At 56.5% G+C, this 14,566-nt stretch overlaps 8 protein-coding genes across 8 annotated transcripts; 5 read left to right on the top strand and 3 right to left on the bottom strand.

Moving 5' to 3' along the window:
- The first annotated feature begins 139 nt into the window (after positions 1 to 139).
- BO70DRAFT_194956 (uncharacterized protein) lies at positions 140 to 972 on the top strand. Its single transcript, XM_025538537.1, has 2 exons — positions 140 to 716; positions 897 to 972. Exons 1-2 carry the CDS (start codon positions 347 to 349, stop codon positions 917 to 919), a joined length of 393 nt encoding a protein of 130 aa, XP_025401352.1. The 5' UTR covers positions 140 to 346; the 3' UTR covers positions 920 to 972.
- Positions 973 to 1,978, top strand: BO70DRAFT_194915 (NEDD8-conjugating protein UBC12). The gene is made up of 2 exons (XM_025538536.1): positions 973 to 1,367; positions 1,574 to 1,978. The coding sequence occupies exons 1-2, from the start codon at positions 1,107 to 1,109 to the stop codon at positions 1,724 to 1,726; spliced, it is 414 nt and encodes a 137-aa protein (XP_025401351.1). The 5' UTR covers positions 973 to 1,106; the 3' UTR covers positions 1,727 to 1,978.
- Positions 1,979 to 2,362: 384 nt separating this feature from the next.
- BO70DRAFT_394359 (cytochrome c oxidase subunit VIIa) lies at positions 2,363 to 3,007 on the bottom strand (the record flags this gene model as incomplete). Its single annotated transcript, XM_025546456.1, has 4 exons — positions 2,363 to 2,442; positions 2,542 to 2,577; positions 2,831 to 2,873; positions 2,981 to 3,007. 4 exons carry the CDS (start codon positions 3,005 to 3,007, stop codon positions 2,363 to 2,365), a joined length of 186 nt encoding a protein of 61 aa, XP_025401350.1.
- Positions 3,008 to 3,270: 263 nt separating this feature from the next.
- Positions 3,271 to 6,964, top strand: BO70DRAFT_385759 (uncharacterized protein; the record flags this gene model as incomplete). Its single annotated transcript, XM_025545761.1, has 7 exons — positions 3,271 to 3,721; positions 3,791 to 4,554; positions 4,794 to 4,916; positions 4,966 to 5,055; positions 5,092 to 5,205; positions 5,693 to 5,818; positions 5,879 to 6,964. The coding sequence occupies exons 1-7, from the start codon at positions 3,451 to 3,453 to the stop codon at positions 6,962 to 6,964; spliced, it is 2,574 nt and encodes an 857-aa protein (XP_025401349.1). The 5' UTR covers positions 3,271 to 3,450.
- A 48-nt stretch (positions 6,965 to 7,012) lies between these two features.
- BO70DRAFT_427402 (threonine/serine dehydratase) lies at positions 7,013 to 8,461 on the bottom strand (the record flags this gene model as incomplete). Its single annotated transcript, XM_025547881.1, has 3 exons — positions 7,013 to 7,817; positions 7,916 to 8,326; positions 8,434 to 8,461. 3 exons carry the CDS (start codon positions 8,459 to 8,461, stop codon positions 7,021 to 7,023), a joined length of 1,236 nt encoding a protein of 411 aa, XP_025401348.1. The 3' UTR covers positions 7,013 to 7,020.
- Positions 8,462 to 8,682: 221 nt separating this feature from the next.
- On the top strand, positions 8,683 to 10,400 carry BO70DRAFT_194739 (tryptophan--tRNA ligase WRS1). The gene is made up of 4 exons (XM_025538534.1): positions 8,683 to 8,875; positions 8,950 to 9,447; positions 9,501 to 9,825; positions 9,871 to 10,400. The coding sequence occupies exons 1-4, from the start codon at positions 8,754 to 8,756 to the stop codon at positions 10,237 to 10,239; spliced, it is 1,314 nt and encodes a 437-aa protein (XP_025401347.1). The 5' UTR covers positions 8,683 to 8,753; the 3' UTR covers positions 10,240 to 10,400.
- Positions 10,401 to 10,918, top strand: BO70DRAFT_194731 (uncharacterized protein). Its single transcript, XM_025538533.1, has one exon. It carries the CDS (start codon positions 10,562 to 10,564, stop codon positions 10,883 to 10,885), a length of 324 nt encoding a protein of 107 aa, XP_025401346.1. The 5' UTR covers positions 10,401 to 10,561; the 3' UTR covers positions 10,886 to 10,918.
- Positions 10,919 to 12,716: 1,798 nt separating this feature from the next.
- Positions 12,717 to 14,157, bottom strand: BO70DRAFT_360077 (Ketol-acid reductoisomerase). Its single transcript, XM_025542698.1, has 2 exons — positions 12,939 to 14,157; positions 12,717 to 12,868 (listed from the first exon to the last, which is right to left on the bottom strand). Exons 1-2 carry the CDS (start codon positions 14,114 to 14,116, stop codon positions 12,841 to 12,843), a joined length of 1,206 nt encoding a protein of 401 aa, XP_025401345.1. The 5' UTR covers positions 14,117 to 14,157; the 3' UTR covers positions 12,717 to 12,840.
- Between the last annotated feature and the right edge of the window lie 409 nt (positions 14,158 to 14,566).

Here is a 14,566-nt window from a genome sequence, read left to right as displayed (position 1 = left end):
CATTTTTGTTGCAATTTTGTATTCTACATACGATGCTCATTCCTTGTTTCCCCGGCCGCGTGTTTTTGTTTTGATGGTTGGATTTGCACTTCAACAGGGACTGCAGGCACGATGATGGTTTGTAGACTCTTAGCGCTTAGAAATGGGAGCATCCTCAGGCGCGACAGGAGAGGTTCGGTTTAGTACATTGCAGTTAGTGTTCAATATGAATTCGATAGGACAGATAGTCGATTCCGAGTAGACAGTAAATCCTCCATTGCAGCCACCGATATCAACCGTAAGGCATCAAAGGCGGTGGGGATGAGACGGGCGATGGCGTCAGGTGCTCGCCGCTTTTGCGGGCAGGATGGCCGGGCACGACAATTCTGCCTGGCCGGCTCAGGCAGGCAGAGAGACAGTTAACACCTTCACCAACACGACCGAACTCTGTTGGCCTACACCTTCACGTCGTTGCCTGAAACCGGTGCCTGCCTTGGGAACGCCGGGCAAACCAACACCGAACAGCCTCAGCCTCAGCCTCCGAGCCCTGAAGTGGACCCGCCGCCGCGGCCAACCAAGGACCCCGCAGCTTTCTCCCCTCCTCATCCTCCTCTTCACGTTATCAGCCATACTCCCTCGTCTGAGGATCCCACCAGCTCGTCCAAGAGAGTCCTTACTCGCGTGCCGTGTCGTGTGCCGCTCGCTCCACCATCAAGATGTTGAAGATATGGTCGATGGTACGTTGTTAGCCCTCCGAGTCTCTCCCACCGCTATCATCCTACGCTATCATCACATCACATCACCCCCTCCCTCTGCCCTCTGCCCTCTGCCTCCGAAAGCTTCGCCCCCCATACACACCAACCTCCACTACCACCACCACCACCTACTAACCAAGACCTACTTGCTCTACACTACAGAAACAACAGCAGCAACAAGCTGAAAATGCCGAAGGCGCCGCCGGAAAGAAGAAGAAGAAGGTCACGGCCGCTCAGCTGCGCGTGCAACGAGGTCCGTCCATGCTTTATCCTTCTCCCCCAAATTCTCCCTCAAGATAAAACTCTCCCCGACCACCCCCCACTAACGAAGCTTACAATGTAGACCTCCAAGAACTCACCCTCGGCAGCACCATGAAAATGACCTTCCCGAACCCCGACGACATCCTCAACTTCACTCTGACTATCGAGCCCGACGAGGGCATGTACAAGGGCGGCGCATTCCATTTTTCGTTCGTCGTCAATCAGAACTTCCCTCATGATCCGCCAAAGGTCAAGTGTACGCAGAAGATCTATCATCCGAATATTGATCTCGAGGGGAATGTCTGCTTGAATATTTTGAGGGAGGATTGGAAGCCCGTGTTGAATTTGAATGCTGTGATTGTGGGGATGCAGGTATGTCTTTTTTTTTTTTTTTCTTCTTTTGGTTTTGTTTTTTGGAGAGGGGGGAGGGGATGGTTGGGCGGGTTGGGCGAGCAGTGAGTGGATGGGTGGGTGTGTGTGGGTGTGTGCTGTTGGGGAGGGGGATGGATGGATGATAAGGAGAGGATTGATATGAGTGATAGGATATGATTGTGCTAAGGTGTTTTTGTCGTGGACAGTTCCTCTTCCTCGAACCGAACGCTTCCGATCCCCTGAACAAGGAGGCCGCCGACGATCTCAGATTGAATCGCGATGCGTTCAAGCGCAATGTGCGGACGTCTATGGGTGGGGGGAGCGTCAGGGGGGTGCCTTATGAGCGGGTGATGCGGTAGATTGGGATTGGGATTGGCTGTGGGCTGTGGGCTGTGTATTGGGGGTTCGGGGGGAGACGGACAGACAGTTTTGGTTGAGAGGGAGGGGGTTGTATAAGATGGACGATACGATGATGGTGACATGGCGATGCTCGTGATGGCGATGAATCACGGGCAGGGGGGGGAGTGGGTGCAGTCGGGGAGCATTACCTACATTCCATTTGAATTAATTAGCGACTGGATAGATTCCCTGATTATGAAAGAAATGACAGACATTTTTATAGGTTATGAACTCGAGTCCCCTGCTCGGGCTGGGCCTTGTGTGGATGGGTAACTGATCGACAGACCAGACCTACTGGGCACTACTACCTACCTTCCCAACATCTACACCATCCCCGACGCTACGCTACACTACACGACACACTTACTTTCTGGAACGAGTAGTACCAAATCCGCATGTATGAGTACAAGCGTATATACAACAACCAATCAATTGAACCCGTGATTCCTTAGATTCTAACCCCCCTGCGCCTTCGGCACATCCAACCATCCGGCGGATCTATCTGCTGCGGACCGGACGCACCCAAGCTAACTACCTCTCGCTCCAGCTACCGGGATATGTTGTAGGTAGGTAGACATCGGATAGAAAGAGAGAGCTTAGACCAGGCCAGCGGCGCGCTCGGCCTCGAGACGGGTGTAGTAGTTGTCACGGGCGCGGACGCGGGGGAGGTGGAAACCTGGTAGAGTTTTGTTAGCGGTGTTAAGGGTGGGGGGATATGTACAGAGTACAAAGAGAGGATGGGGCAGAGAGGGGGAGGAGGGATGAGTGTACGTACCGTACCACCAGAGGTAACCGAAGGTGGTTCCGAAGCCTGGGGATGTGATGGGGATGTGTTAGTCTTGTGGTTTCTGAGAGCGATGGGTGGTGTGATGTGTGGATTGCTGGGTCTGGTGAGGGGTAGTGTATTTATGGCAGTGCTGTATTTCGAGGATTGAGGTGAGGTGAGGTGTTGGGTTTCAAGGTGAACGGGCAATTTTGATGCCGTTCGGATGCGGTCGGTCGGTCGGGCGCGACATCGGTATGACATCGTCCCGGTGTTCAAGTAAGTAAAGGTAGTGACTCACCGAAAGCGGTGCTCAGGTCAAGGACCAGGGTGCGGCGGAGCATCTATCTCAATTGTTAGCAGTCAATTCGCGCTGGCTGTGTAGACTGGCTGGCTCGCAGGCAGGAAGGGTGGGATGTTATGGCATGGCACAGCAGACAGGGAGACGTACGCCGGTGATGGGGGGAATGGCGGCCATTGTGAGGGATCAAAGTCGTCAGACGAGACTGGAAGAGAGTCGAGCAAGAGGTCCTGCTGGTTCGTGGTGGGGGGAGGAGGAGAGGAGAGGAGAGAGACGGCGGTGATGTCGAGGTGAAAGTGGAAGTCGAGGTGAAGCTTTCCGGGCCGGCGTGTAGTAAGCGACGGCTGTGAGTGGCCTGACTGTGGGCGGGTGCTGGGAGCGGCGACGACGGATACTGAGGGGTAGCTATTGAGGGAGAACAGGACAAAAGAGATAGATGCAGATGGTCAATTGAGAGTGTGAATTGTTTCTATTGCATTGAGCTATTCCATTCATCTGGTCCTCATTGCTGGCTGGGGTGTTACATCTCTGCCTCAGGTGTCCATGTCATGTGACCATCACCACCTGTGTTTGTCGTCCCATCGGACCTCCTCTGCTTCATCCATCCAAACACCGGCGCCATGGTCTCCTCGGAACCCGCGATCAAACGGTCCTCCTCATCGCTAGCTGCGGGCCCGGACGCCCCGGATGCGAAGCGCATCAAACGCCCCTACCACCACCACCATCGCCTACACACCCCGGTCAACCCGGCGCTGCCCGAGCCCGCCATCGTCGACGCCGCCTGCATCGACCATGTCCTCAGACACTCCATCGGGCAGTATCTGGTAGAATGCGGGTTCGAAATCGCCGAGCCTGCAGCGCTGGACGCCTTTCGCAGAGTCACGGAGGAATGTATGTTGGGATTTCCGCCGGTATCAGATGAATGGATGGATGGTACTGACGGACCTGGCTCCTACCTAGATCTTCTGAAGTTCGCCTCGTATGTACGCCAATCGATGCTGTCTAGCCGACGTGTCCAGCCCATCCCACAAGACTTCGAACTCGCCCTGAAGAGACAGTCCGTGCCGGTCGACGACCTGATTCTCCACCTGAAGCCTCATCCCAACATCGAACCTCTCCCCACCCTCCTCCCCAGTCCGCCGCCGGAAAAGGACTACTTCAAGAGCCTGCCGTCGCTCGGTCTCAGCGGTGAGGAAGACCGCGTCCGAACCGCACATATCCCTAAACACTTTCCTGAATTCCCCAGCAAACACACCTACCGCCATACCCCCGTGTTCACGGAACGAGAACAAGACCCCCGCAAGATCCGGGAGCGGGCGACAGAGGACGGCCGGCATGGCGAGGAGGCGCTGCGCAAGCTGGCCCGCGCTGCGTTCAAGGATAACCAGTCTGGGTCGTCGGGACGGGACAAGAAGCAGTGGGGCAAGCGGGCGGAGAGCATGGATAGCATGTTCGAGAAGACGGTGAAGGGGATGGCAAAGAGGGTGCAGAAGGCCTCCACTGCCGTACCGGGTGCCGCCATGGAGATCGACGCCGGGGCCGGCGCAGACACAGAAGTCAAACCGTCGCGGTCGAAGCTCTCGTTGAGCATCGAGCTGCCCCCGATCGTCAACTGCGAGAGGGACTATTGGCGCCGGCCTCCGATGTCTGGGAGTCGGCGCACAGAAGAGACCAAACCCCCCGCCGCGAAGGCAAAGCCCGAGATGTCGAGGGTCGATAGCTGGGTGGGAGCATAACCGCGGCGGTGCCGAGGCGTGGCGTGGCGTGGCGTCAGGCGTTCAGCTTTTTATCAATGTAGCATATCCGAGAAGATACCCATGGAGTAGGATGTTAAATAATGCAAATGCAAATCGATTGGTTAATGACACCCTGCCCGATGCGATACGAGATGTGTAGATGTAGACCCGTACGCGAACGCCAACGCCGCCCATGCACATGCAATTCACAGAGAATAAATATCTAGACCGTCGAACTGGCCTCCGCCGCCGCACCTCTCCTTTCCTCTTCCTTCTCCCTCGCAATCCGTATCGGTTCCCACGCCGTCGTCTCAACCGTCAACCCCCCGGCACACCTATCCCAAGGCCCCGTCAGCTTACTTGTGTCTTTCTTTCCTTCATATCTTTCCCTCGGGACAGAGAATAAACCCACCGTCTGAACAACCTCACAATCGGCGTACAATTCACCACCCCCGGCGCCGGGATACCCGCCTGCGGCGGATTGCACGAGTATTGCACCATCTCCATCAACTTGCACTTCTCGAGCTCGACCGGGCCGCCTTTGCGGTGCTTCGGCTGGAAGTTCTTGCTCACCACGTTTATGTGCTCCGGGAGGGATTCGGCGGCGAAGACGGGGACGAGGGGCGCCATGGCGGTTTCGTTTTCGGTTGGTGATGTGGGTGGGGGTGGGAGGTATGCGCAATGCTATGCGCGAGGTGGAGGTGGAGGTGGATGTGGTTAATGGGGTATTGGGGGGAAGTGCAGGAAAGATGGTGGATGGATGGATGGAGCGGAAGCCGGGATCCCGATGCGATGCGATGGGAGGCGATCGTTGTCGGCCGGGCTGGGCCGGCTGCGCGTGCTTGTACTTTCTCAACTCACCTCACTTCCTGTACTTCGTTCGGTTGTTGGTTAGCTTCCACGCCGTCCATGGTACCATGTTGCGCTGTTATGGTTGCTTCTCGGGTCTGGGCTGCTTTTAATGGCCTCTAACTTTGGAGAGAAATTGCTCGGGGAGGTCTGGGAGGAGGGACTGGATGAGGTATGTTCTGCTTGCTTTGCGGCTTCCCCTGTAATGAGCTGGAGGCTTTGTTTGTTTCGATTTTTTTTTGTTTCTGTTCTTCGTGATGGACGCTGATATTCGCAGCTTCTGCATGACTTGAGGGGTCTGCACCATGGAAGTGGTCCTGGTAGCGCCTTGAGGTCCCGGCTGGGGGTGCCGGTGCTCGATGACCTGCTAGATGTTTTTACGTCGCCTTCCACTGCTCAGTCTGTGGGGACACAGATTGTGTCGCACACTCCTGGTTTAGAGGACCGAGGACATGCTAGCGAGGTCCTTGAAGGCGATCTGCTCCCCTCGCAAAGGGGGGAGGGCGACGCGCATGCAACCGCGTACACCCCGTCGGTGATCGCCCGCGCAGAGCCAGTCGTGGAGATTTCGAGTACGTTGTCTGCCGCTGGAAAGTCGCATCTGCTGTATTATACTGCTGCAGTCGCTGTACTGCCCTCTATATACGACGGATATGAGTTGGGTGGCCGCGACTCGGCTGTGGTTTTCTTCGACACTGACGGGCGATTCGATGCTGAGCGGCTGCGCACTGTGCTCAGGGCAATTGTCATGACAAGGATGAATACACAGGTTGGGAACGTACCTGGAGATTCTCTCGCTGGCGAAAACCTCGAGGATATGATTCTAGCCTGTCTCCAACACGTCCACATCTTCCGTCCGCAGTCATCATCCTCTCTCCTGGCTACACTCCAGCACCTAGACACATATCTTCTGGACCTCACCCGCCACCACTCCTCCACCCGACCCCTGCATTCTATCTTTATTGACAGCGCCAATGCCTTCTTCTGGCAGGACAAACTGGAAGACGAGATCGCCCGCGTGGGAGACATCGGGCGTCCGGCCGCTGACGTCGAGCGTGAGCGCCTCCAGGGACAAAGCTTCTATATCTTGGATCTGTACGCCGAATGGGCCGAGGAATTGAAGCGGCTGCAGCGACTTTTTAGCTGTGCGGTGATTTATACGACTATTGTCCAGGGAAGGTCTACAACTGCTTACAGTTCCTCTGTATATCAGCCTTCCGGCCCATATGACCTGTACACCCCCGGTCCCTCTGTACCCAGGACGCCGTCCTTCCGCGCTGCGCTCCCTGCGCCATGGGGCACGTTCCCGACTCTAAGGATCATCGTCCAGCGGGATGCGGTGCGTCCGTTTCCTTCAACCATGACGCTACAAGATGCCCAGCGAGCTGCGCCGCAACGACAGGAGATCATCAGTCGCGGCCGGTTTACCGGGTGGGTGAATGGATGGGGACGAGAGGAGTGGCCGCGCCGAGTGCTGGAGGGCCTAGAGGAGATAAACGGGGGCAAATTCTTCTTTCGCATCGGAAGAGAAGGGGTTGACATCGGCTGATATCTTGATCTATATACACTGTACGAGCTCTATATAACTATAACAGCCCCGCAACCTCAGCTGAACAGCTTCCCGATCGCCTCGACAGTGGTATTTCCTCCACTGAACACAATGCCCACGTCCCACCCCTCCGGAGCCTCCTTCTCCACCAGTCGTCGAAACTCCTCATTGTACAGACAAACCGCCAAACCCACCACGGCACTCGGCTCCACCACCACCTTCATCCGCTCTAACACCAGCCGCATCGCCGCCTTGATCTGCTCCTCCGTGACAGCAAACACCCCCGCAACCTTCTCCCGGTCCGCGATGACCTCCCAATTCAACAGCCCGACGGGCGTGCGCAGCCCATCCGCAATGGTCAGCGTCGACACCGCATCAACACGTTCCCCGGTGTCCAACCCGCGACGACAATCATCGCCGCCCTCAAAGCTCGGCTCCGCACCAAACACCTTCGTCGTCTTATCTGAGAAAAACGTCGCAACACCGGCATTCAGCCCCCCTCCTCCGATAGGCGTAATCACCGCGTCGAGCGCCTTTCCCTCGGAGCGAATACTCAATTGCGGCTTTTCCTTCACAAGGTCCCGATACTGGCCCTCCAGCTCAAGCGCACACGTGCCCTGACCGCAGATGATATTGAAGTCGTCATACGGCGGCACCAGGATCGCCCCCGTCTTCGCCTGCACCTCCTCCACCACAGCCTCCCGCTCAACACTGGTAGACCCGCTGAAGATCACCTCCGCGCCGTGCGACTTTGTCCCTGCGATCTTGGATGGCGTGCTGATGGTCGGCATGATGATGTAGGCCGGGACCCCGAGGGTGGAGGCGGCCAGAGCGAGCGCTTGCGCATGGTTTCCTGTTCATATATCAGAATCACAATCCGTTCCTTCTTCCCTCCACGACCCTCTCCCTCCCCCCCTGTAATTAATGGTGGAGGGGAATGACATTACTGACCCGAACTATGCGTAATCACCCCTCTTCTCGCCACCTCCTCCTTCCCCTTCTCCGCGATCAGCCGCAGCAGCGCGTGGAAGGCCCCTCGCGCCTTGAACGCGCCGATCCGCTGGTAGTTCTCGCATTTGAAGAAGAACCGGAAGGTCGGGTTGGCGGGGGCTTGGCCCTCGTAGGGGGTAACACTCAAAGCTTCTGCGGATTGAGGGGTCGAGGCGATGGTGTTGAGCGTTTGGCAGGTCAGGAGGGGGGTCTGGTGCACGTGGGGTTGGATGAGGGTGTAGGCGGCGTGGATGGCTGCGGGGTGAGGGATTGTGCGAGGGTGGAGGGGGAGGTCATGGTGAGAGCTGGGGATTGGGGGTCTATGATATGAAGATGTGATGGTGAGGGTGAGGGTGAGGGTGAGGTCTGGGTCTATGAATGTAAGTGATGGTGTTCTGTCAGAAGAGAGACAGATGGCGGAATGTTCCGATGACTCGACGAGGGGATATATCTCCGCTACCGGGACCCCGCATCCCGACACCGGGGAGCGGATGCAAGGGCAGCCATGAGTGTAGTGTGATGCAGGCAAGGCAATTGAGTTGGTCTAGATAAGCACTCTACATCAACCCAGTTGTAGGTTATTGTTATTTGTCACTGTGTAGTCGTGTGCTTTATTGCAGGGGGAAACACCCCGATCGGGCCTAGCGCCTCTGCATGACAGCCACGTGACGGGTACCAAATCGGGCCTGGAAATGATGGCGGGGACAAAAGAAATGAAGCCGTCGACCCCTCGTTGTCCCGATTGACTCACGCTGCGTCGCTCTCTCCCTCTCCCTCTCCCCAGTCTCCAACCGCAAGTATGGCCGAGGAAAAGCCCACTGCCCCCACTGCCCAGGAGCAGGACATCAATCCCTGGTCTGTCGACGGTGGTCGTGACGCCAACGGCGAGATCGTCGCCATTGACTATGAGGCCATCTGTCGGTATGCCGCTCCCCTCGCCCCTCCCTCTTGCTGTCTGTCCACGTATGCAACGGTCGCTGACCCCCCCCGACTAGGAAATGGAACACCTCCGTCATTGACCAGGCGCTCCTCGAGCGCTTCGAGAAGGTCACCGGACACAAGCCGCACCGTTGGCTTCGGCGCGGACTGTTCTTCAGCCACCGCGACTTCGACCGCATCCTGACCCTCCACGAGCGCGGCGAGCCCTTCTTCCTCTACACCGGCCGTGGCCCCAGCTCCGGCAGCCTGCACCTGGGCCACACCATTCCCCTGCAGTTTACCAAGTGGCTGCAGGATGTGTTCGACGTGCCCTTGGTCTTCATGTTGACGGACGACGAGAAGGCCCTGTTCAAGGACAACGTGAGCTTCGAGGATGCGGTGCACTTCGCCATGGAGAACGCCAAGGACATCATCGCCCTCGGCTTCGACATCAAGAAGACCTTCATCTACAGCGACCTGAAATACGTCAGCGGGCCCATGCTCACCAACGCCTGGGAGTTCTCCAAGCTGGTCACCTTCAACCAAGTCCGTGGCGCGTTCGGCTTCAACGAGAGGTTCGCACACACTGTCAGAGTTGCTTGTCGCACAACTAACTTCTCGCCCGTAGCACCAACATCGGCCGCATCTTCTTTCCCGCCGTCCAGTGCGTTGCCGCTTTCGCGACCTCCTACCCCGAGATCTGGAAGGACGAGCCCCTCAAGGAACGCACCGCCGAGATCGCCAAGATCCAGTGTCTGATTCCCATGGGTATCGACCAGGACCCCTACTTCCGTCTGCTCCGCGACAACGCCCACCGCATGCGCTACCCCTCCCCCAAGCCCGCCCTGATCCACTCCAAGTTCCTCACGGCCCTGCAGGGCGCCGGTGGCAAGATGTCCTCGTCGGAGCCTAACTCCGCCATCTTCATGGACGACACCCAGAAGCAGATCAAGGTTCGTCGGTCACCTAGATATGGATGATAAGTACTAACGGCGCAGACCAAAATCAACAAGTACGCCTTCAGCGGTGGCCAGGTCAGCATCGAGGACCACCGCCGCCTGGGCGGCAACCCCGACGTCGACGTCTCGTACATCTACCTGACCTACTTCGAGGAGGACGACGCCAAGCTGGAGGAGATCTACAAGAGCTACAAGAGCGGCGAGCTCCTGACGGGCGAGCTCAAGAAGATCGCCATCGAGCTGCTGCAGGGCTACGTCGCGCAGTTCCAGGAGAAGCGCAAGGAGGTCACCGACGAGGTTCTGGCCGCCTACATGAAGCCCCGCAGGCTAGAGTGGAAGGGAAACCCCAACCCGGTCCCTGCGCCGGCACCGGAGCCTGGCATCCCCATCCGCACGAAGAACGCGTGACTAGGTGGAGAGGGAGCGGGGAGTAGATGCATATACCGTGATAAAATATCGAGCGTTGGCAATAGATCATTCTGTCACAAGGTCGTGTAGCTGGATTGGATAGACTCGTATGGCTGATGCGATGGCAGAAGCCAACGGTATAACTTCCAGGAGGTCATCCTGGCGGGGACTTAGTCCAGCCTCAGGCTGACCACCATGTATCCCCGCTACTGTCAGCTGTCAGCGTGATGGGTCTCCCCTCCCTATATCTGGACGATCGTCTCCATCCTTTCACCAACCAACAGTCATCAATCCACCAGACTTCTTCTACTCAACCACCACCATGACATCCCAACCCCATCTCCAAATATTCAACCACACCCTCGCCCACAATCAGTCATTCAATATTCCCTCAATCCCCCCTCCTCCCGGCGGAACTCCGTCTCCAGATCTGGAAGGGCCTCTCTTCAACGCCAACGCATCATCCGCATACACCTCAATCCCCAGAACCCATACACACCCACAGACCCCACATCACAATCACAATCACAACCACAATCAGAACCAGGAACACCAGGCCTCCTCCCAATCAACCCAGAGTACGACATCCTCCACCTCACCCCCTGCCCCCCCCCACCCAAGAAACCCTGCTCCCCTTCCTCCATGACCTAAAAATCACCCTCGACCCGCACCAAATCGGCCTCCTCAACCTCGCCCTGACCTTCAACGACCTCAACGCAAACGATCTCTCTTATCTCCTGTACCCCTCCACCGTCCCCCCTCTCCTCCGCACCTCTTCCACCCAAGAATGTTTTCGTGGGGACGGGCGATCCGAGGGGTATTTTTGATCTTTGGGCGCGGTTGTTGCAGAGGTGGGCTATCTCTCCACCACATATCTCGTACAAGTTCATGCTGGCTTTTGAGCCTTTTTTTTTTTTTCGGGGAGGAGAGGGTGAGGGATACGGCTGCTGCGGAGAGGTGGTTGAGGAGGAGGGCGGATGATGCTTGGAATGGGAGACCGGTGGAGACACAGCTGGGGGGTGGGTGGAAAGGGGTTTTTTGGCGATTTCCTCGGGAAGCTTGAGAAGAGTGGGATTGGGATGCGTAGGAGGCTGGTTGGCGCGGAGAGTGAGAAGTATCGGGATGAGGATCTGGATAGGGCTGTGAAGCCCGCTTTTGGGTTCTGGTTGTTTCCGGTGGAGGCTGTTGGGGGGGTCGTGGATGAAGGGGGGAGGTTGTTGCTGGCTGGGCAGGGAGGGCAGTATAAGTGTAAGCAGTTGTTGGATTTGTCGGGGTTTTGGGCCTGAGTTGGGGGTTATGGATCTGCCTTGATACTTACTCCCTGCCATATTACTGTATGTGTATTTATGGTCTTGGGTTGTCTTTCTGATTTGGTGGTTCTTTTTTTTATACCATGTGTATAGTGTCGAGAGCACTGGATGGATGGAGATCAGTATCGCGGACGAGGTGGATAGCGAATCCGTCGTTGGGACAACTAAAAGGATTAGTATTTTATCATCATCACTGGAACCAAATTAAGTGGCATAGGCATAATAGGCATATCATCTTCCATACATGCGTAGAGCTAGAGCTAGATAATTGACCATAAACGCAGACGGTACTGAATCCTCCACACCAACTTGCCTAGTACTAACCAATAACTACCCAGTAGACAGTAGACAGTAGACAGTAGACAGTGAACATACTTAGCCCAGGAACAAAACCCCAAGCATACAGTATATATACATCCCTCCAAGAGCTAGAGGGCTTAGTAGCTATCTAGTATCCGGACCAAAAAGCTTGTTTGGTTCATACATGATCCATGCTGCTTTCCGGTCCGACGCATATCCTATCTACTTACTGACGAGTCCTGGCAGGATCCAGTCTAAAGTTTGGTGGAGAATGGGATGGGTGGATGAATGGAGTAGGTGGGCCGAAGGGGGGGGGGGGGGGGAATGGATGCCTAGATAGATAGATAGACTTGACTTGTCTACTTCTTGAGTGTGTAGTGTAGTTATGTCAGTGTAGTGAGCTGGATGGCTGTGAGATGAGATGAGAGGAGAGGAGATGATTTGATCAACGGAAGTAGAGAGCCTTGCTGGCTCGAAGGACGCGAGGCACCCACCCGCCTTTCTACTAGTTCTAGATTGTTTAGGGGTCAAGATCCGTTTTCAGATATTGGGATAAATGTGGTTAGATTCGTGGATGGTGGGTGAGTAGATGAATATTTCATTTCAATCGCTTCCTTTCTCATTGGTAATGTAATGAATGATGAGTGTGATCAGTGACAATTTCTCTGGTTTGGCAGGATGGTTGTTGAACAGCAGTGTAGATAAGATAGTGATGGTGTTGGAAGATGAGATCTCTGGTGTGGTTGGTTGGTGGGTTGGACCGTGCGGAAAGGAAACCCCGGATCGATGACCCGTACACTCACTCTCCCGTCCTCTCAACAGCTATAGTTACAGTTACAGCTACAGTTACAGCTACAGTTACATTCCCACATCAAAAAAAAAAATGAACATTAAGAAATTTATTCCGGCCCGATATACAGCTCAAAAAAACAAAACCTAATCATAGTACATCGTAACTTTTCCCACCCGGGTTCTAATCACACATTATAATTTACTTCTGGTTCTCGGGGCGGAGGGAGCTAGAGAAGAAAATGAAATGTTAGCGGATGATTCAACTGGTAGATAGAGGGACAGGGGGAGAAAGCTTACCGAACGGCCTTTCCGGCGCGCCAGATTTCGAGATCACGGATGTCCTGCATCTCCTTCTCGTACTTCTCGCGGTAGTCCTTCTGGGAGTTGTAGTCGAGAGAACGCTGGGTCTCGGAACCGTCCTTGACGCTGTCGTACAGCTCGTTGAAGAGGGGCTTCAGGTTGTCCTTGAACTTGTTGGACCAGTCGAGGGCACCGCGGCGGGCGGTGGTCGAGCAGGCGGCGTACATCCAGTCCATGCCGTTGGAGCCGATCAGGGGGTACAGAGACTGGGTGGCCTCCTCGACGGTCTCGTTGAAGGCCTCGGACGGGCTGTGGCCGCGCTCACGGAGAACCTCGTACTGAGCGAGGAACATACCGTGGATACCGCCCATCAGGCAGCCACGCTCTCCGTACAGGTCGGAGTAGACCTCCTTCTCGAAGGTGGTCTCGTACAGGTATCCGGAACCGACGGCGACACCGAGGGCGATGGCGCGCTCCTTGGCCTGGCCGGTGACGTCCTGGAAGACGGCGACGGAGGAGTTGATACCGCGGCCCTCGCGGAAGAGGGTGCGGACGGTGCGGCCGGATCCCTTGGGGGCGACCAGGATGACGTCAACGTCGGTGGGGACATCGACCTTGGTCAGGTCCTTGAAGACGGGGGAGAAGCCGTGGGAGAAGTAGAGGGTCTTGCCCTTGGTGATGAGGGGCTTCAGGGTGGGCCAGGTCTCGGACTGGGCGGCGTCGGAGAGGAGGTTCATGACGATGGTACCACGCTGGACGGCCTCGGTCACGTCGAACAGGTTCTTGCCGGGGACCCAGCCGTCCTGGATGGCCTCCTTCCAGGAAGCTCCATCCTTGCGGACACCGACGATGACGTTCAGGCCCTGGTCACGGAGGTTGAGACCCTGGCCGTGACCCTGGGAGCCGTAGCCGATCAGGGCAAGGGTGTCATCCTTGAAGTACTCGTGGAGCTTCTCGCGGGGCCAGTCGGCACGCTCGTAGACGACCTCCTTGTCGTCAGCGAAGGTGATGGTCTTGACACCACGGGCGGGGGTGACGGGGACGGCGGTGACACGGGGGAGGGCGGCGGTGGCAGCCTTGGCCAGGGAGGGACGGGGGAGGGCGGCAGTCAGGACGGAGCGGGGAGCACCGACGCGGGCCATGCGAAGGGCACGGGGAAGTCCACGGGAGGCCATTGTGTATGTGTGTGGGGGTGGGTGGTGGAGGGAGGGGAAGGAGAGGAGAGAGGAGATGGAAGGATGGAATTGGGGAGAAGAATGGAGAGGAAAGTTGGAGGGCGAGCAGCAGCGGAGGGCTCTTATAAACTCGTTGCCCGGGACGAGATCGGCCTGTGGGGAGGCACGTGATCCGGAGTTGGGACGCTCCTCCCCGGCCGATGTCGGATTGACCGGGCCCTGATTGGCCAATTCCCGTCGCAACCGTGGATGCGCGATTAGGTAAGAGGCGGGCCTTGCCGCCTCAGGTTAGCGTACGGGGAAGGCTTTGACTCACGCCGGCTGCATCGCCGCAACCACCGCAATCTGGGGATCGGGGAAAGGGGCAGCAAAGTGAGTCACCGGATGTGACAAGAGAGAAGCAAGATAGCTCCCATTATTGTATTATGCAATTGATTCGAATAAATTAGA

This window comes from Aspergillus heteromorphus, assembly GCF_003184545.1.
Source record: "Aspergillus heteromorphus CBS 117.55 chromosome Unknown BO70scaffold_6, whole genome shotgun sequence".
NCBI classification, from domain to species: Eukaryota; Fungi; Ascomycota; class Eurotiomycetes; order Eurotiales; family Aspergillaceae; genus Aspergillus; species Aspergillus heteromorphus.
This window is presented reverse-complemented; position numbering and strand designations above follow the sequence as displayed.